Source organism: Ornithorhynchus anatinus, chromosome 1 (genome assembly GCF_004115215.2).
Source record: "Ornithorhynchus anatinus isolate Pmale09 chromosome 1, mOrnAna1.pri.v4, whole genome shotgun sequence".
Taxonomy (NCBI): domain Eukaryota; kingdom Metazoa; phylum Chordata; class Mammalia; order Monotremata; family Ornithorhynchidae; genus Ornithorhynchus; species Ornithorhynchus anatinus.
In genome coordinates, this window is record NC_041728.1 from 107182466 (window position 1) to 107202726 (window position 20261).

A 20261-nucleotide genomic window follows, 5' to 3' on the forward strand; every position below is an offset into this window, starting at 1 on the left:
TCATTTCCCTTTCCCTCCGTGGCCCCGCCCCTTTTCCTTTCGTATCCCCGCCCCTGTCCTTGCACAGCCCCGCCCATCCACTCCGGTAGCCCCGCCCCCTCTCCGGCTATAGCCCCGCCCCTTTCCTCCCTAGCCCCTCCCCTTCTCCGCTCCACCCTCCCCCTTTCCTTTCGCCGCGGCGCCTCTTTCCTTCACTAGCCCCGCCCCTTTCCTCCCACAGCCCCGCCCCTTTCCTCCCACAGCCCCGCCCCTCTCCGGCTCTAGCTCCGCCCCTTCCCCTCCTTGGCCCCGCCCCCTTCCCTGTCGTCTCCCCGCCCCGGTCCTTGCGCGGCCCCGCCCACCTACTCCGTTAGCCCCGCCCCTCTCTGGCTACAGCCCCGCCCCTTTCCCTTCCCTCGCCCCGCCCCTCCCCTCCCCTCCCGCGCCCCTCCCTTCGGCGGCGGCTTCTGCGCCGGCGCCCGGGGCGGAAGGCGAAGGGGGTGGGGGGGGGCGGAGGCGTTTTGATCCTCGCGGGTCGCCGTCGGGGCGGGACGGAGCGGGGCGGGGCGCGTTCCCGCGCGGGGGTCGGGGCGCGCGCGTTCGGGGGCGCGCAGGCAGCATGGCCGAGCAGGGCCTGGAGATGGCCGCCCTCATCCCCGCGCTCCGGGACCTGGCCAGGTAGGCAGCCCCGCACGCCCTCCTCGCCTTCCTCCCTCCTCACCGCCTCCATGCTCAGACACCCCCTCCTTCCTGTGTCCTGAGCGCCTCCTATCCATTCGTGCCGTCCTTCCTATGCACTGAGCGCCTCCTGTACACTCATTCCATCCTATTGACTGACCGCCTCCTACTCGTTCATTCCGTCCTTCCTATGCACTGAGCGCCTCCTATTCATTCATTCCGTCCATCGTATGTACTGAGCGCCTCCTATTCATTCATTCCGTCCATCGCATGTACTGAGCGCCTCCTATTCATTCAGTCCTTCCTATGTACTGGCCGCCTCCTATTCATTCCGTCCTTCCTATGTACTGGCCGCCTCCTATTCATTCAGTCCTTCCTATGTACTGGCCGCCTCCTATTCATTCAGTCCTTCCTATGTACTGGCCGCCTCCTATTCATTCGTTCAGTCCTTCCTGTTTACTGGCCGCCTCCTGTTTATTCGTTCAGTCCTTACTATTTACTGAGCGCCTTTCGTTCAGTCCTTCCTATTTACTGGCCGCCTACTATTCATTCCTTCAGTCCTTCCTATGCACTGACCGCCTCCTGTTCATTCGTTCAGTCCTTCCTATGCACTGACCGCCTCCTATTCATTCATTCAGTCCGTCATATTTATTGAGCGCTTACTCTTCATTCATGCATTCCATCGTATTTAGTGAGCGCCTCCTATTCATTCATTTAGTCAGCCGTATTGAGCGCTTACTCTTCATTCATGCATTCCATCGTATTTAGTGAGCGCCTCCTATTCATTCAGTCAGTCGTTTTTATTGAGCGCCTACTATTCATTCAGTCAGTCAATCGTATTTATTGAGCGCCTACTATTCATTCATTCTATCTTATTTATTGAGCGCCTTCTCTTCATTCCGTTGTATTTAGTGAGCGCCTCCTATTCATTCGTTCATGCCATCGTCCTTATCGAGCGCCCGCTGGGTGCAGAGCGCTGCCCTAAGCGCTCGGAAGGGCCGGTTGGGCCCCAGGGGGAGACCTCCCTGCCCCCCGCCGGGCCCCAGAGGGGGACGCGGCCAGCAGTGCCATCAAAATACATCCCTATTCAGTTATTCGTATTTACTGAGCGCCTGCGGGGTGCAGAGCACTGGCCTAAACGCTTGGAAGGGAGAGTGGGGCAACACAGAGACCATCCCTGCCCCGCCGCGGGCTCACAAGAGACAGCAGAACGAGGAAACGGGCAGCAATGCCTTCAAAATACATCCCTATTCATTCAGTCGTACTTATTGAGCGTCTACTAGGTGCAGAGCACTGTCCTAAACGCTTGGAAGGGACAATTGGGCAACAGAGAGACCATCCCTGCCCCGCCACGGGCTCACAAGAGACAGCAGAACGAGGAAACGGGCAGCGGTGCCATCAAAATACATCCCTATTCATTCAATCGTACTTATTGAGCGTCTACTAGGTGCAGAGCACTGTCCTAAACGCTTGGAAGGGACAATTGGGCAACAGAGAGACCACCCCTGCCCCGCCACGGGCTCACAAGAGACAGCAAAACGAGGAAACGGGCAGCGGTGCCATCAAAATACATCCCTATTCATTCAATCGTACTTATTGAGCGTCTACTAGGTGCAGAGCACTGTCCTAAACGCTTGGAAGGGAGAGTGGGGCAACAGAGAGACCATCCCTGCCCCACCACGAGCTCACGGGCTCAAAAGAGACAGCACAACGAGGAAACGGACAGTAGTGCCTTCAAAATACATCAATATTCATTCAGTCGTATTTATTGAGCGCTTACTGGTTGCAGAGCACTGTCCTAAACGCTTGGAAGGGACAGTTGGGCAAGAGAGGGAGACCATCCCTGCCCCACCGCGGGCTCACAGTAAAGAAGGGGGAGACAGGCAACCAAATGAAACGAGTAGACAGGCATCACCACCATCAAAATAGATAAATAGAATTATATACACATCATTAATAAAATATAGAATAATAAATATGTACAGATAGACACAAGTGCTGTGGGGAGGGGAAGGGGGTAGAGCAGAGGGAGGGAGTCGGGGCGATGGGGAGGGGAGGAGGAGCAGAGGGAAAAGGGGGGTTCAGTCTGGGAAGGCCTCAATGTCTTTATACTCATTCAGTCGTCTATTTCTTGAGCACTTACTGTGTGCAGAACACTGTACTAAGCGCTTGGAGTGTACAATTTGGCAACAGACAGATGGATGATGATGATGATGATGATGATGAAGCAGCGTGGCTCAGTGGCAAGAGCCCGGGCTTGGGAGTCCCTGACCCACACGTGGGTCACAGTCTTAATGTCCGTTTTACGGAGGAGGTAACTGAGGCACAGAGAATTCATTCAATAGTATTTATTGAGCACTTACTATGTGCAGAGCACTGTACTAAGCGCTTGGAATGAAGTGAAGCGACTTGACCAAGGTCACACAGCAGACTAGAGAAGCAGCGTGGGTCAGTGGACAAAGCCTGGGCTTAGAAGTCAGAGGTCGTGGGTTCTAATTCCAGCTCTGCCGCTTATCAGCTGTGGGACTTTGGGCAAGTCACTTCATTCTCTGGGCCTCAGTGACCTCATCTGGAAAATGGGGATGAAGACTGTGAGCCTCACGTGGGGCAACCTGATTTCCTGTATCTCCCCCAGCGCTTAGAACAGTGCTCGCCACATAGTAAGTGCTTAACCAATACCATCATTATTATTATTAAAATGGGGATTTAGAGTGTGAGCCCCACCTGGGACAACCTGATTACCTTGTATCTACCCCAGCGCTCAGAACAGTGCTTGGCACATAGTAAGCGCTTAACAAATGCTGTTATTATTATTATATATATGGCTGTCATTTTATTTATTCCTATTGATGTCTGTCTCCCTCCCTCTAGATTATGAGCTCCTTGTGGGCAGGGATTGTCTCTTTTTAGTGCTGTATTATCCTCTTATTCATTCAGTCGTATTTACTGAGCGCTTACTGTGTGCAGAACACTGAATTAAGCGCTTCAAAAGTACAATTTGGCAGGATATAGAGACAATCCCTACCCAACGCTGGGGTCACAAGCGCTTAGGACAGTGCTCTGCACGCAATAAGCGCTCAGTCAATACGAACGAATGAATGATTCCCCCGTCCCCATTGTGAGCCCGTTGTGGGCAGGGATTATCTCTCTTTATTACTGAATTGTACTTTCCCAAACACTTAGTACAGTGCTCTGCGCATAGTAAGCACTCAATAAATATACCATTGAATGAAGGCGTGAATGAATGAGTCTCCCCCCCAAGTGAGCACGTTGTGAGGAGGGATTGTCTTTCTCTACTGCTGTATTGTACTTTTCCAAGTGCTTACTACAGTGCTCTGCACACAGTAAGCGCTCAATAAATACGATTGAATGAATGCATTCTCTCCCCCCACCCCTCTCCCCAGACTGTGAGCTCTTTGTGGGCAGGGATTGCCTCTCTCTATTGCTGCATTGTACTTTCCCAAGCGCTTAGCACAGTGTTCTGCACGCAGTAAGCGCTCAATAAATAATAATTGTGGTATCTGTTAAGCATTTACTATGTGCCAGATACTGTACTAAGCGCCAGGGTGGATACAAGATAATCAAGTTGGACACAGTCCCTGTCCCACTTGGGGCTCCCAGTCTCGATCCCCATTTTACAGATGAGGGAACTGAGGCCCAGAGAGGTGAAGTGATTTGCCCAAGGTCACACAGCAGACAAATGGCGGAGCCCAGATACGATTGAATGAATGAACCATACGATTGAATGAATATCCACTTTGCATTCCCCTCCCCCCACTGAGTGCCCACTTCCTCCTCAGTTTTTCATTTAACTGTATTTCGATTTTATTTATTGAGCGCTTACCCCTCAGCCCGGCCACCCCCTCCTTCCTGTTGGGTCCCTTCAACCAAGCAGCGTGGTTCAGTGGAAAGAGCCCGGGCTTGGGAGTCAGAGCTCCTGGGTTCGAATCCCGGCTCCGCCGCTTCTCAGCTGTGTGACTTTGGGCAAGTCACTTCACTTCTCTGGGCCTCAGTTCCCTCATCTGTCAAATGGGGATGAAGCCTGTGAGCCTCACGTGGGACAACCTGATGACCCTGTATCTACCCCAGCGCTTAGAACAGTGCTCTGCACATAGTAAGCGCTTAACGAATACCAACATTATTATTATTATATCAGGCAAATCACATAACTTCTGTACCTCAGGTTCTTTATTTGTAAAAAAAAAATGGGGGTGAGTCATTCATTTATTCAATCGTTTTTATTCAAATACGAATAGGGCGTCTTATACTCCCTACTCGCTGGACCGTAATTCTCGTAGGGGGGGACAGGAACTGAGTGAGGTCTGTTTTTATCGCGTCTACCCCAGTGCTTCGGCGAGTGCGTGACAGATATCCCTGTTTTTATGGGTCCTGTGAGAATCACCTGGAATCTCCATTCCTGAGGTGGAGTTAACATGAGTACCTACCGTCCTTTTGGGAAAGGAAATATTCTTCCTTTGACATCAGCGGCGTCTTTTGTGCGTTTCACTTTCCATGGGGGTTGTGTGCTCAACCACCATCAAGGGGTCTCTATCAAGTAATAGTATATATGGGGTGCCTTATTCCGTGCGGAGCTCTGGACGCTTGGGAGTGTTTAGCAGAAGAAGATACCATCCCCGTGTACGAGGAGTTTTGAGTCTGGCTGGGAGGCGGGCGTAAAATAATGTGCAGATAGAAGTACTGCAAACGGTGCAGCATGTAAAATAACACGGGCAAAAATTCAGTGGAAAGTAATGCGGAAGTGCCGTGGTTTTGTGAAAGTGCTGAAGTGACGGGTTGCGATGTCGGGGAGAGGACGAGTGAATTGGGGAAAAGCTGTGGGAGAAGGTGGGGGATACTAATAAAATATTACCTTGGATTTACGTAGTGAATTTTCTCAAGAGAATTCATAGTGCTTTAAGCTTTTTCATTTGCCTGGAACAGCCCTGCAAAGCATGCATCAATCAAAGGTATTTATTGAGCGCTTACTATGTGTAAGGCAGCACGGCTCAGTGAAAAGAGCCCGGGCTTGGGAGTCAGAGGTCATGGGTTCGACTCCCGGCTCTGCCACTTGTCCGCTTTGTGACTGTGGGCAAGTCACTTCACTTCTCTGGGCCTCAGTTCCCTCATCTGTAAAATGGGGATTAACTGTGAGCCTCACGTGGGGCGACCTGATGACCCTGTATCTACCCCAGCGCTTAGAGCAGTGCTCTGCACATAGTAAGCGCTTAACAAATGCCAACATTATTATTATTATTATTACTAAGCGCTGGGGTAGATACAAGATAATCAGGGTGGACACAAAATCCCTGTCCAACCTCAGGCTCGCTGTCTTAGGCCCCATTTTACAGATGAGGTAAAACAGGTTTACAGAAGAGAAGCAGCGTGGTTCAGTGGAAAGAGCCGGGCTTGGGAGTTAGAGGTCGTGGGTTCTAATCCCAGCTCCGCCGCTTGCCAGCTGTGTGACTATGGCAAGTCACTTCACCTCAGTTACACATCTGTAAAATGGGGATTAAAAACGGTGAGCCCCACGTGGAACAACCTGATCACCTTGTATCCCCCCCCCCCCCCCGTGATACATAGTAAGCGCTTAACAAATACCACTGTTATTATTATTATGAGATAGCTGAGGGACAGAGAGGTTAAGTGACATGGCTGAGGTCACACAGCAGACAGGTGGCAGAGTCAGGATTAGAACCCAGGTCCTCTGACTCCCAGGCCCGTGCTCTTTTCACTAGTCCATGCTGCCTGATTTAGATTAATACCCAAATCTGCTGGTCAGTTCCAAACTATATTTTTTTGAACTATGGGCGTGGACCCTCTCAGGGTCGCACCTGGAGGCTACGGCTCCAGTCTCCGCTCCGGGAGGGAGAGTCAAGCGGAGGCAGACCCATTCCAAGCGCTTAGTACAGTGCTCTGCACATAGTAAGCGCTCAATACATGCTATTGAATGAATGAATGAATTGGGCAGTGGCTAGCGAGCGGAAGGCCATCTGCTACAAGTCAAAGCTCACCTGTGCTGGGCAGCGGCGGCACGGGAGAGAGTCGAGGGCGGAGGCTCGAGTTTACTGTGTGGAAGGAGGCCACGGTAAATCTGTATTTCTGTATTTTGGCCAAGAAAATTCTCTGGATCCACTACCAGAACGATGGCAGATGGAGATCTGGGAGAGACGTGTCCGTCCTGTCGCTATGGGTCGGTCACGATTCGACGGCGTAAGACAAGACAGTGGGCGTGGGAGGTGACTGAGTCACAGGGGCGAGAGAACTTGTGCAGACAGGTGTGGAGAGTCTGGAAATGGGGAACGGAAGCAAACACGTGCAGGAAATTTAGGTGCTGCCACGTAAAGAAATCTGGAAGCGTTGGATGATGTTATTCTTACTACCTGGAGCGTGTTTTTGTTCACAAGAGTGTCTTTGGTTCAGGGTTAGTAACGAAACCCGTACTGGTAGACAAGGAATTTAGGGAGGCAGAGAAATTTGGATTTTGCCTTGGATCCCGAGGAAGTTCATCTTAAATTATTCATTTATGTCGACTGGGTGAATGGTATATTTTTTTCTTTGAAGAAAAAAAGGGTGCTTTCCTTTTAATATCTCAAAACGTCCTTTTTTTAAGATGAAAATACTTAGAGTAAGACTTAACTAATAAATTTGACAATGATTTAAAATGAGAGAAACATTGAAAATGTAGTTCAGATTTCTCCTCTAGACTGTAAGCTTGTTGAGGGCGGGGAATGTGTCTGTTATATCGTGTTCTCTCTCAAGTGCTAAGTACTGAGAAGCAGCGTGGCTCAGTGGAAAGAGCACGGGCTTGGGAGAAAGAGGTCATGGGTTCGCATCCCCGCTCTGCCACTTGTCAGCTGTGTGACTGTGGGCAAGTCACTTCACTTCTCTGTGCCTCAGTTCCCTCATCTGTAAAATGGGGATTAAGACTGTGAGCCCCACGTGGGACAACCTGCTTCCCCTGTGTCTACCCCAGCGCTTAGAACAGTGCTCGGCACATAGTAAGCGCTTAACAAATACCAACATTATTATTATTAAGTATGGTGCTCTGCACACGGTTAAGTGCTTAATAAATGTGGTTGGTTGATTGATTCAAGAGACAATAACTCTGGTCATTTTTTTTTATTATTATTTCAGTGCCAGCCCCGAGGAATACAATACTGTTGTGCAGAAACCAAGACAGATTCTCTGTCAGTTCATTGACAGAATACTTACAGATGTAGATGTTGGTAAGTACTCAAGGATCTTCGTAAAGTGTCATCGACCCGGAGGTGTAGAGAATAGACCGGCTTCATGGTATAGAGAAGCAGTGTGGCTCAGGGGAAAGAGCCCGGGCTTGGGAGTCAGAGGTCATGGGTTCAAATCCCGGCTCAGCCGCTTTCTGGTGTGTGGCTTTGGGCAAGTCGCTTCATTTCTGGACCTCAGTGACCTCATCTGTAAAATGGGGATGAAGACTGTGAGCCCCACGTGGGACAACCTGATCACCTTGTATCCTCTCCAGCGCTTAGAACGGTGCTCGGCACGTAGTAAGCGCTTAACAAATGCCATCATTATTATTATGTTCTATGCTTTGAAAAGCGAGGTTTGTGAAGTTAATAAATGCAACCACTGACTCTGCAAGTCTTCCAGTAGCTTAGAGAGACATCTCGTGCTTGAGATGGTGAAGGCACCCATTGCTTAGTACAGTGCTCTGCACACAGTAAGTGCTCAATAAGCAGCATGGCCTAGTGGATAGAGCACAGGTCTGGGAGTCAGAAGGTCATGGGTTCTAATCCCGGCTCTGCCGCTCGTTTGCTGTGTGACCCTGGGCAAATCACTTCACTTCTCTGTGCTTCGGCGACCTCATCTGTAAAATGAGGATCGAGACTGTGAGCCCCGCACAGGGACTGTGTCCCTGTGCTTGTCTTCACCCCAGCGCTTAGCACAGTGCCTGGCATGTAGTAAGCCCCGAACAAATACCGTAATTATTAAATACGATTGAAGAAATTGCTTATCATTCTAGCAGATGCCTTCCTTCCACATGACCCCGTACAGGGATGCTACATTTTCTAATTCCCCTGTTCCGAGTTCCTCGTTTTTTCAGATCCCTTCAAAAGTCAGTCCAATCAGTCAGTGGTATTTATCGAGCGCTCGTTCAGTAGTATTTATCGAGCGCTCGTTGTGTGGCAGAGTACTGCCCCAAGCACTTGTTCTGCCCATAAGGATCTACGGGCTGGGGGGAAACAGAAATTAAAATAAATGATGGGAATAAAGGGGTATTTTAACTTGGCAGACCTCGTGAACGGCCTCTGGAGACACTACAGAACAGATAGGTGTAATGTGGTCATGTGGCTTATTGAAAAGAGATTAAGGTAGGAGGATTTTTGTAAAAGTTAAATGAAAAACACTGGGGAAGCCTTATAGCCTGGTGGAAAAGAACATGGGTCTGGGACACAGAGGATCCGAGTTCTTCGCTCCTCCTCCTCCGCCCCTCCGCTTGCTATGAGACCTTGGAAGTCACTTAACTTCTCTGTACCTTGGTTTCCTCATCTGTAAAATGAGAATTCAATACATAGTCTCCCTTCACAGTCCTTGTTTGGGCCAGGGATTGTGTCCTATCTGATTATCTTATATCTACCCCATTGCTTAGTGCAGTGCTTGGCATCCATTAAGTGCTTAACCAATGCCATAGTGATTATATTCTTCTTCTTATGATTATTTAATCAATCGTATTTATTGAGTGCTTCCTGTGTGCAGAGTACTGTACTACTACTGATAATGATGGTATTTGTTAAGCCCTTACTATGTGCCAAGCACTGTTCTAAGCCCTGGAAGCTCTTGGAGAGTACAGAATAGCAATATAATAATAATAATAATATTCATATTTGTTAAGCGCTTACTATGTGCAGAGCACTGTTCTAAGCGCTGGGGGAGATACAGGGTAATCAGGTCGTCCCACGTAAGGCTGACAGTTAATCCCCATTTTACAGATGAGGTCACTGAGGCACAGAGAAGTGAAGTGACCTGCCCACCATCACGCAGCTGACAAGTGGCAGAGCCGGGAGTCGAACCCATGATCTCTGACTCCGAAGCCCAGGCTCTTTCCACTGAGCCACGCTGCCTCCCATATATTAGACATATCTCATGCCCATAGTGAGTTTTCAGTCTAGAGGGGGAGACGGACATTAATACAGATAAATGACTTAGAGTTATGTACATAAGTGCGGAGGGCTGGGGGAGAGGCGAATAAAGGGAGTGGAAGAAAAAGAAATGAGGGATTCGTCAGGGAAGGCCTCTTGGAAGAGTTGTGTCTTCCTTAGGGCTCTGAAGGCGGGGAGAGTAAATGTCTGTCAGATCTGAGGAGGAAGGACGTCCCAGGCCAGGGGCGGGACTTGGGTGAGAGGTCGGGGCAGCCCTGATTCTATTTATTGCGATTAAGTTGTCTTGTTTTTGTCCGTCTGTCTCCTCCGATTAGACTGTGAGCCAGTCGATGGGCAGGGATGGTCTCTATCTGTTGCCGAATTGTACATTCCAAGTGCTCAGTACGGTGCTCTGCACATAATAATAATAATAATGTTGGTATTTGTTAAGCGCTTACTATGTGCAGAGCACTGTTCTAAGCGCTGGGGTAGATACAGTTGTCCAACGTGAGGCTCACAGTTAATCCCCATTTTACAGATGAGGTAACTGAGGCACAGAGAAGTTGAGTGACTTGCCCACAGTCACACAGCTGACAAGTGGCAGAGCCGGAAGTCGAACCCATAGCTGTATATATCTTCATCACCCTATTTATTTTGTTTAATGAGATGTACATCACCCTGATTCTATTTAGTTGCCATTGTTTTTATGAGATGTTCTTCCCCTTGACTCTATTTATTGCTATTGTTCTTGTCTGCCTGTCTCCCCCGATTAGACTGTAAGCCCGTCAAACGGCAGGGACTGTATCTGTTGCCGATTTGTCCATTCCAACTGCTTAGTACAGTGCTCTGCACATAGTAAGGGCTCAATAAATACTAGCGAATGAATGAATGAATGACCTCTGACTCCAAAGCCCAGGCTCTTTCCACTGAGCCACGCTGTTTCCCTCTTCAAAACCTTACTTAAAAATCACCTCCTCCAAGAGGCGTTCCCAGACTGAGCTCCTCTTCCCCCTCTACTCCCTCTGCCATCCCCCCTTTACCTCTCCGCAGCTAAAGCCTCATTTTCCCCTTTTCCCTCTACTCCTCCACGTCTCCCTTCCTATCCCCACAGCACTGTACTCGTCCGCTCAACTGTATATATTTTCGTTACCCTATTTATTTTGTTATTGAATTGTACATCGCCTTGATTGTATTTAGTTGCCATCGGTTTTTACGAGATGTTCTTCCCCTTGACGCTGTTTATTGCCATTGTTCTTGTCTGTCCGTCTCCCCCGATTAGACTGTAAGCCCGTCAAACGGCAGGGACTGTCTCTATCTGTTGCCGACTTGTTCATCCCAAGCGCTTAGTACAGTGCTCTGCACATAGTAAGCGCTCAATAAATACTATTGAATGAATGAATGCTGTTTCCCATAGTAAGCGCTCAATAAGTACTATTGATTGAATGAATGAATGAAAGAGAGATTAGACTGTAAGCCCGTCATTGGGCAGGGAATTGTACATTCCAAGCACTTAGTACAGTACCCTGCACATAATAAGCGCTCAATAAATACGATTGAATGAATAGACGAGATTAAGGTAGAGTGAGAAGGTTGGCGTTAGAGGAGCCGAGAGTGCGGGTTGGGTTGCAGTAGGAGAGCGGGGAGGTGAGGTAGGAGGGGGCAAGGCGATTGACTGCTTTCAAGCTGATGGTATGGAGTTTCTCTCCGATGAGGAAGTGGATGGGCATTATTTTTTTTTTATCATTATTACAAGTACTAATAATTGTGGTATGCATAACGGTGCTCATCATAATTGTGGTATAATAATACAATCATAAAAATTGACATATCATACTCTTCCAAACTCCTAACACAGCGCTCTGCGTACAGCAGACGCTTAATAAATGCCATCGAATGGATGACTGTAGGTATAGCAAGACACCAAAATAATATTGCGTGGTATTAATAACGATACTGATCATAATTGCGGTATAATAATGCAATAATAAAAAATTTACGTATCGTACTCTTCCAAGCTCGTAACACAGTGCTCTGCGTACAGCAGACGCTTAATAAATGCCATCGAATGGATGACTGTAGGTAGAGCAAGACACCAAAATAATATTGCATAGTTAATAAGCAGTATTAACTGCTAATAACAGGTGTGTGGGATTGTTCAACTAAGTTTCTCCAGGTTGTTTCCTCTTGTATCTTTTCCTTCCTAATTATACAGTGAGCCCCTTGTGAGACAGGGACTTCATGCAAACTGATGATCTTGTATAATACGTACCTGTCGTCCAGGAACTGACTCATTGATTCATTCAATCCTATTTATTGGGCACTTACTGTGTGCAGACCACTGTACTGAGTGCTTGGAAAGTACAGTGCGGCAATGAATAGAGACAATCCCTAACCAACAACGGGCTCACCCTTTCGGGAATCGGCCCACTGAGAGAGACCGGGGACAGAAAGACCGAGTCGATGCAAAATCGATTCCGCCAGGTGAATTGAACTTTCCTTTTGGGAAGGATATAATCATTTAATTATTTGGATGCAGCGAATTGAATTTCCCCTTTGGGAAGGTTATAATTATTTTGGACGCGACGAATTTAACTTCCCTTTTGGGAGGACTAAGTTTAATTATTATATTGGAGCTTCCGCGTGGGGAGGAATATACTTATGTCTTATTAGCGCGTAGCAAAGCAGTAGAAGTCCCGCCCACAAGCGCTTCGCACGGGGGAGAAATCCACTTAGGCGTTACACGCAAGTGGCTCAGCACCCTAATTCCAGCCCCAAGAGCGTTCAGCGGGCCGTCCCACGGCTCCTCCTCAAGTGGTGCGGGCGGAGCGGGCATCCCACGCTCCGGACAAAGGTGACACACAACTGGCTTCCCCAAGACTCGATCCACTACCCCGAAAGGTCAGAGGCCGCAGGTACCTGTTACTTGTGCCCCCAGGCCGTTCCAGCTTCCCGCCTCTGCTTGCCCGATATCCGCCTTCCCGCCTCCTCCTTACCTCATTTGATTGGCACGGGAGCCAGGGGGAACATCTGTTTTCCCAGCCGGGGATGTCAGTCTAGCAGTTTCGGTTGCGGAGGGAGGTGTCCCGCCCTCGCTTCCGAGTTCCGCTTTGCCGGCTCGGCCCGGTCACGAGAGGTAGCGTTTGCCTTTGAGATGATGGTTATTTCACCTTGGGACGCTACCCCACTACTTAGTACAGTGCTTGGCACATAAAGGCACTTATTATTATTATCATTATCATTTTAATCATCCTTTGTAGCAAAGAGGACCTGCAGAAATTTTCTGTGAAATTCTGTTGCCACTGAATAATAATATTGGTATTTGTTAAGCGCTTACTACGTGCAGAGCACTGTTCTAAGCGCTGGGGTAGATACAGGGTCATCAGGTTGTCCCACATGAGGCTCACAGTCTTAATCCCCATTTTACAGTTGAGGGAACTGAGGCACAGAGAAGGTAAGTGACTTGCCCACAGTCACACAACTGACAAGCGGCGGAGCCGGGATTCGAACCCATGACCTCTGACTCCCAAGCCCGGGCTCTTTCCAGTGAGCCACACTAATGGCGTTGGGCGTAGTAATACTCTTAGCATTACACCTGTGCTACTGACTTATCATGGGCAAGTGATTTAATAATAATTATGGTATTTGTTAAGCCAAATTGTACATTCCAAGCGCATAGTACAGTGCTCTGCACACAGTAAGAGCTCAATAAATACGACTGAATCAATGAATGAATGAATACTACGTGGCAGGCACCGTTCTGAGCACTGGAGTGGATGCCAGCAAATTGAGTTGGACAACGTCCTTGTCCCATGTGGGGCTCACAGTCTCAATCCCCCTATTACAGATGAGGTAACTGAGGCAGGGAGAAGGGAAGTGACTTGCCCAAGGTGTCACAGCGGATAAGTGGCAGAGCCGGGATAGAACCCGTGACCTTCTGACTCCCAGGCCCGGGCTCTATCCGCTGCGCCATGCTGCTTCTCGTTCCTCCTTGGTTTCTGCTTTAGGAACGTGGGGACGGTGCTGCTAATTGACTTCCTCTGGTTCATGAAGAGTCGTTAAATAAAAATTGATTGTAGGTCTCTCAAATATAAATTACGTGAACATTTAGTAGCCATTCCTCCGTATTCTTAAACCCTGCTCCGTAGGACAGTAGTAGCAGAATACTTGCGCACCCTGAAACGTACTTCTCGGATAGGTTAAGCATGCTGAAGTGGGGAGTTTTGAGTGACTGTGTCCCCGTTTTGTTTTTCAGTTGCTCTGGAACTTAGTAAGAAAACTGACTCTCAGCCAAGTTCTGTGATACTGCTTGATTTCATTCAGCACATTATGAAATCTTCCCCACTAATGTTTGTAAATTTCTTGGGAAGCCCTCAAGAAAATGAGGCCGAAGAAAATTGTCTTGGTGAGTGCTTGTGTTTTGCCGTGAAATCGTTTGTCCACTAAAGCGGAGGGCCCGGCCGTTCCAACTTTGTCGCGAACCCGATTGTTCACGGGACGTGTAATCATTGAGACCACTTTACTGAAACGTTATGCGTTTCGTCGCATCGATGAGAATCGGGCAAATCAATTAGTCTTTACTGTACATTGTGTATTTACCTCGTTTTTCTTTCAATTCAAGAATTTAGTAACTGGATCGTCACAAGACTTCTGCGAATCGCTGCAACTCCTTCCTGTCACCCGCTACACAAGAATATATGCGAAGTTCTCCGGTCTCTGTTGTTTCTGTTTAAAATCAAGAATCCCAGGATTTTCGGTCTCCTGACGAGAGAATTGTTGCATGTCTTTGAAGATTTGATTTGCTTGCACCAGAAGAATGTTTGGGGACATCTGATGGACTGGCCAGTGGTCATCCGCAGATTTTTAAATAACCCGAATGAACTCCGCGGCAATTTACATTCCGCTTCCTTAGAGTTGTTGAGCATGCAAAACGTGGAACTCGTTGGGAGTACGTTACTGACTGTTTTGATAGACATCGTTCCGACCATGTTCTTCAGGAGACAGGATCTTTTATGTTGGGAAATCGGCTGCTCCTTGCTGGAGTACGGTAGCCCCGAAGTGAAAGCGTCGGCCTTGAGGCTCTTAACGCGATTGATCCGATTTGGGGGACCCCCGGAACAGATCGCCAGCGTTTTCTTCCCGGTGTTTTTGGAACTGTTGAAGCACCTCCCTAAAATGAACGAGACCGAACTGAGACTTTACGAAGGACCCTTCTCACGTCTGGTGGGGACGCTTTTCCCGTTCGAAGAGGACGCGTATAAAAACATCGAACCGATCTACCTGAGCATGCTGCTGCAGAAACTTTGCGTCCTCTTCGAAGCCGGGGTGCTTCTGCTGCTGAAATCTGAAATGCTCAAAGCTGCTCTGTGTCACCTGCTTCAGTATTTCCTGCAGTTCGTGCCGGCCGGGTACGAATCCGCTTCGCAGGTTAGGAAGGCCTACGTAAACAACATCTGCAGAGCTTTTGTGGATGCACTCGGAACTCAGGAGGAACAGGAGGTAGGTCGTTTCGAAGCCGCTCTTACTTCTCTTCCCGTCTACCTTGAGATTCAGCGAGATGAGCGGCCAGACACGACGAGCAACGTGGCCTAGTGGAAAGAGCGTGGGGTTGGGAGTCAGGAGACCTGGGTTCTAATCGCAGCCCCACCCCTAGCCTACTGTGGGATTTCAGTTTCCTCATCTCTAAAATGAGGACTCGATATCCATTCTCCCTCCCACTTAGACCGTGAAACCCCTTGTGGAACGGACACTGTGTCTGACACGATTTATCGCGTAGCCACCCCAGCGCTCAATACGGTGCCTGGCACACAGGTAGCACTTAAATGCCACAATTACTATCATTAATATCTACGAGCTGGACGTTTTGAACTCGGAATCCCAGGTTGTTTTATGCGTGCAACTCTGTTCTCTGGTTACGTGTATAATAGGGTGTTTTCATTAAAATATAGTTTGTGAAGGAGCTTATACTCATCGTAGTTGGAAATGATCACTGAAATCATTTCTGTATAATAGTATTATAGTAGTAATGACGTCTACTGAGCACTCATTAGGTGCGATACACTGCACTGAGCATTTTAGAAAGTACAACGAAAAGAGGTCATATATTCCTTGCCCACAAGGAGCTTATATTCTAATGAGGATAACAAACACACAGATATTTACAAATAGAGTAAGCAGAAAAAATTATTGTGTATATATATAATTCTTCTTGTTGTTAATATTCATTCATTCAGTCAGTCGTATTTATGGAGAGAAATGTGTGGCGAGGGCTTGATATATAACAGCTGGGTTATTGATTTGCCCTTGTGGAGGAGTGAAAAGGGCAGATCAGTTAAAAGAATAAAATTAGCCTAGATTGAACATATATGAAATAATTGGGTTTTTGTATACTTTCCTATATAAAATTACTTTTACCTTCCAAAGATTCAGGGGTTGGAGGATCGTTTCAAGCAGTCCTAATTTTAGACGTGGTTGGTAATTTGCAGGGCTACTGCTATTATGCGCCGTATTCCCCATAAGAGGCCTAAATCAGAGCTCCTCATTTCCCCCTCTAAACCCACTCCTTCCTCTCTAATTTTCTCATCTGTATCGACACTTCTAGGCGAAGTGTGAGCCCGTCGTTGGGTAGGGATTGTCTTTATCTGTTGCCGAATTGTACTTTCCAAGCACTCTGCATATGTTTCACAAGAGCCAAGCCTGGGGGAATAAAGGTTCATTTGCTATTTTAACAAAGCCTGGTAAAGTGGGCTGGTCATTACAACATCGGAAAGTGTTCTGTAAGTGTCTGGTATCCTTGTAGTGGATACTAAGTACAAAGAAAAAGCTCAGTACTCTAGGAGCTGTGTGTATAATCGCGCAGGAGAATGATTGAACATTAAGTAGTCATAAACGCATTCATTCAGTAGTATTTATTGGGTGTTTACTACGTGCAGAGCACTGTACTAAACGCTTAGAATGTACAAATGGGCAACAGATACAGTCCCTGCCCGTTGACGGGCTTGCAGTCTAATCGGGGGAGACGGACAGACAAGAACAATAGCAGTAAATAGAATCAAGGGGATGTACATCTCATTAAAACAATAGCAATAAACTCATGAGATAGTTCTACCATTTGCATGTGTCTCATCGAGCGTTATTTGCTGGTGTGTTTTGCGTGCAGGAATTTCTTCCAAGATCTACATACTCAGGCCAGGTAGATTTGGGAAAATCATGAGACTTCTAGATTGGCAGTGATTGTGAAAGAAGGTTGAATTTTCTCAGGCAAGCCGAAGGAGGGAACCTGACAAATCGGGAGAAGCTGAAGTGTTTGAACCGCAAGTCAGATTAGTAGTGAGAGGAGTCTTTTTTGCAATATTCTGTACTGATCGCTTAGGGAAATACAGAACCGGAGTTTACCCTCTAGTAGGAAACAGACGTAAAATATTTACAAATAGGATAAGTGAATGTTCAGTTGAATAACATACCTACAAAAGTTGTCCGGATTGGAATAAATAAACGCGTAAGTGCTGGTAAGGCTGGTGGGTTTATGCAACTGTGAGCCCGTCATTGGGCAGGGATTGTCTCTATCTGTTGCCGAATTGTATTATTCCAAGTGCTTAGTACAGTGCTCTGCACTTAGTAAGCGCTAAATAAATACTGTTAAATGAATGAACTTAGAAGGCTCAGCCCCACAGCACTTATATACAGATCCGTAATTTGTTTTATGTCTGTCTCCCCTTCTAGACTGCAAGCTCCTTGTGGGCAAGGAACGTGTCTACCAACTCTGTTTTGTACTCCCCCAGCCGCTTAGTACAGCGCTTTGCACTCAGCAAATGCCATTGCGTGATTGATTGATTGAAGGGGAAAGTGAAGCATATATCATGGCTAACTAGTTGATTCCGATGCCCTGGAAATTTACATTCCAGATTGCCATTTTATTATGTATATTGATTTTTTTTTCTTTTCATAAGGTTAACCCTAATACATGATGGTAATGGTGCTAGTTACCTACTACCCTGATCATTTTATCATTACCAGTTAATCCTCATGCATTTACTGAGCATCGTTTTGATTGATTGAGCGGTATTTATTGAGTGCCCGTTTTTGAGGAGGAAAGCAAATTTAAAATGGAAGCAGTCCCTATCCACAAGGACCTTACGATCACTTAAAGTAGTGCAGATGAAGCTGGGTGCTTCTGCTGCTTAAATCCGAAATGCTTAAGGCAGCTTTACCCTTTGCTGGGTGTTTGTTGACTTTGCCCATTAGAAAGATCTATTTAATCAGCATTTGGAAACTTGAATATTCTGTTCTAAAAAGTGTCGGTCGATGGAGGGCCTGGTCCTAGCTAAATCACCCAAATCCTAGCAAAGCTGATTAAGAAAAGAATGCAGTTTTTAAAATATGTGTGGTTTTTGCGGGTATGATGAAGCAAAAGATTTAAATTGCCTTCGTGTTACTTTTTGGAATCTTGGGAAATTAGCCAGTCTTATGAGAAAACACAACCCATCCTCTTGGTTTCTGTTAAATGTGTGCAATTCTTTTTTTTCCAGTATTGGTTGGGCCCACTTTTTGCTGAATTAAAAATGGAAAGTCTGGAAGTCATTCAGGAGTTTCAGCTCCAAATGGAGCAGGCTGTGTCTGATACAGATGGATGGAACAGCAGTAGTGATGAAATCTCAGAAAAAAGGCGACGGATAAATCTGTCATGGAAACATTCGGAGAACCCAGAACCTCAGTCGGAAGAGTACGTCTTTTCTTCTCATTATGCGCTCTCGTATAAGCCGCGTCGTCCACTGGCCTGAGAGTCAGAAGGATCTGGGTTCTAATCTGCTGTGTGACCTTGGGCGATCACTTAAACTTCCCTATGCCTCATTTACCTCATCTGTCAGATGGGGATTAAGACGGTGAGCCCCATGTGGGATGGGGACTATGACTAGCTTGTATCTACCCCAGCACTTAGTACAGTGCCTACAGTGCCTGGCAATCCATCAGTCAACTCATCGTATTTATTGAGTGCTTACTGTTTGCAGACAGAGTAGCTAGACACTTTTCCTGCCCACTGCGAGTTTACAGTCTAGAGGGGGAGACGGAACTAGGGATTGTAGGTTTCAAAGACTAAATTTATCCCTCCAACTTCCACCACTAAAAGCGAATGGGAAGGCTGGCGTGGGCCTGGGCAACTGCTTTTAGCGGGGATGGTTTTTTTTCCCCCAAAACTCTCCGAAAATTGAGTTTGCCAAAAAGCCTTCCAGTGGCCAGAAGAGGGTTTGGAAAGAGGGGGTTCAGGTGGACGATCCCTCCATTCATCTGACATCAAGAGCGCCCAGGCTACAAGTCCAGCTGTCGCAGTGCCCCGGCGGGGGTTCCGGGCCCCAGAAGAGTAAACTCTTAGTGGGCAGGGAAAGTGTCTACCAACTCTGTTCAGTTGTGGCTTAGGAGTCGGAGGACGTGGCTTCTCATCCCGGCTCTGCCACTTACCTGCTCTGTGATCTTGGGCAAGCCACTTAACTGCTCTGTGCCTCAGTTACCTCATCCATAAAATGTACATTAAGACTGTGAGCCCCACGTGGGACAACCTCGATACGTTGTATCTATCCCAGCACTTAGAACAGTGATTGGCACATAGTAAAAGCGTAAATACCACAATTATTATTATTACTCTCCCCAGCGCTTAGTACCATGCTGTGCACACAGTAAGCACTCAATAAATATCACTGATTGATTGAAGGGACCCACCAGGAAGGAGAGGAGACGAGGCGGGCGGAGGGATGAACGGGCAGGAGGAAAGCGGGGGTAAAAGGAGGTGGTTTTGGGGGGTGGCTGGGCTGAGGGAGACGGGGTTAGGGTTCAGTAAATACAATCGAAATACAATTGAATGAACAGTTGGGGAGGAAGTGGGCATTCGGTGGGGTGCGAGGGGGGAAAGAGCGGATAGGGCAGGGGGCAGCCTGCCTGGGCAAGGGGCTCTCGCTGGGAAGCGCTCCCCTCCCTTTACCTGCCCAAATCCCGGCTCTCCGGGATCATCGAGGGCATCTCCAGTCTCTGCTCAGCCAAGCTGAGGATGGCTGGTGCGGGAGGAAGCCGCTGGTGCGGGAGGAAGCCCGCAGGGGACCTGGCATCTCTCCGACTTTGTGGCAGATAATAGTAATGTTTGTATTTGTTAAGCGCTTCCTATGTGCAGAGCACTGTTCTAAGCGTTGAGGTGGATACAGGGTAATCAGGTTGTCCCACGTGAGGCTCACAGTTAATCCCCATTTTACAGATGAGGTAACTGAGGCACAGAGAAGTTAAGTGACTTGCCCACAGTCACACAGCTGACAAGTGGCAGAGCTGGAATTCGAACCCATGACCTCTGACTCCCAAGCCCGGTCTCTTTCCACTGAGCCACGCTGCTTCAATAGTCAGAGTTTAACGAAAACCCCTCCCCTCCGTCCTCCCTTTCCTGCCCCATCAAAAAAATCCCCATCTCTCGACTAACTCGAGCAACCTTGTTTCACTAGATCCCACTTTCTA

At 47.8% G+C, this 20261-nt stretch overlaps 1 protein-coding gene across 1 annotated transcript in view; it reads left to right on the plus strand.

Moving 5' to 3' along the window:
• The first annotated feature begins 575 nt into the window (after positions 1-575).
• ATR (ATR serine/threonine kinase) overlaps positions 576-20261 on the plus strand; it is a 114436-nt gene continuing 94750 nt past the window's right edge. Inside the window, exons 1-5 of the mRNA XM_029064453.2 lie at positions 576-657; positions 7792-7883; positions 14026-14175; positions 14392-15269; positions 18299-18492. Of these exons, the coding sequence (XP_028920286.1) occupies positions 599-657; positions 7792-7883; positions 14026-14175; positions 14392-15269; positions 18299-18492 (1373 nt within the window). The 5' untranslated portion in view covers positions 576-598. The remainder of the gene's footprint in view (positions 658-7791; positions 7884-14025; positions 14176-14391; positions 15270-18298; positions 18493-20261) is intronic.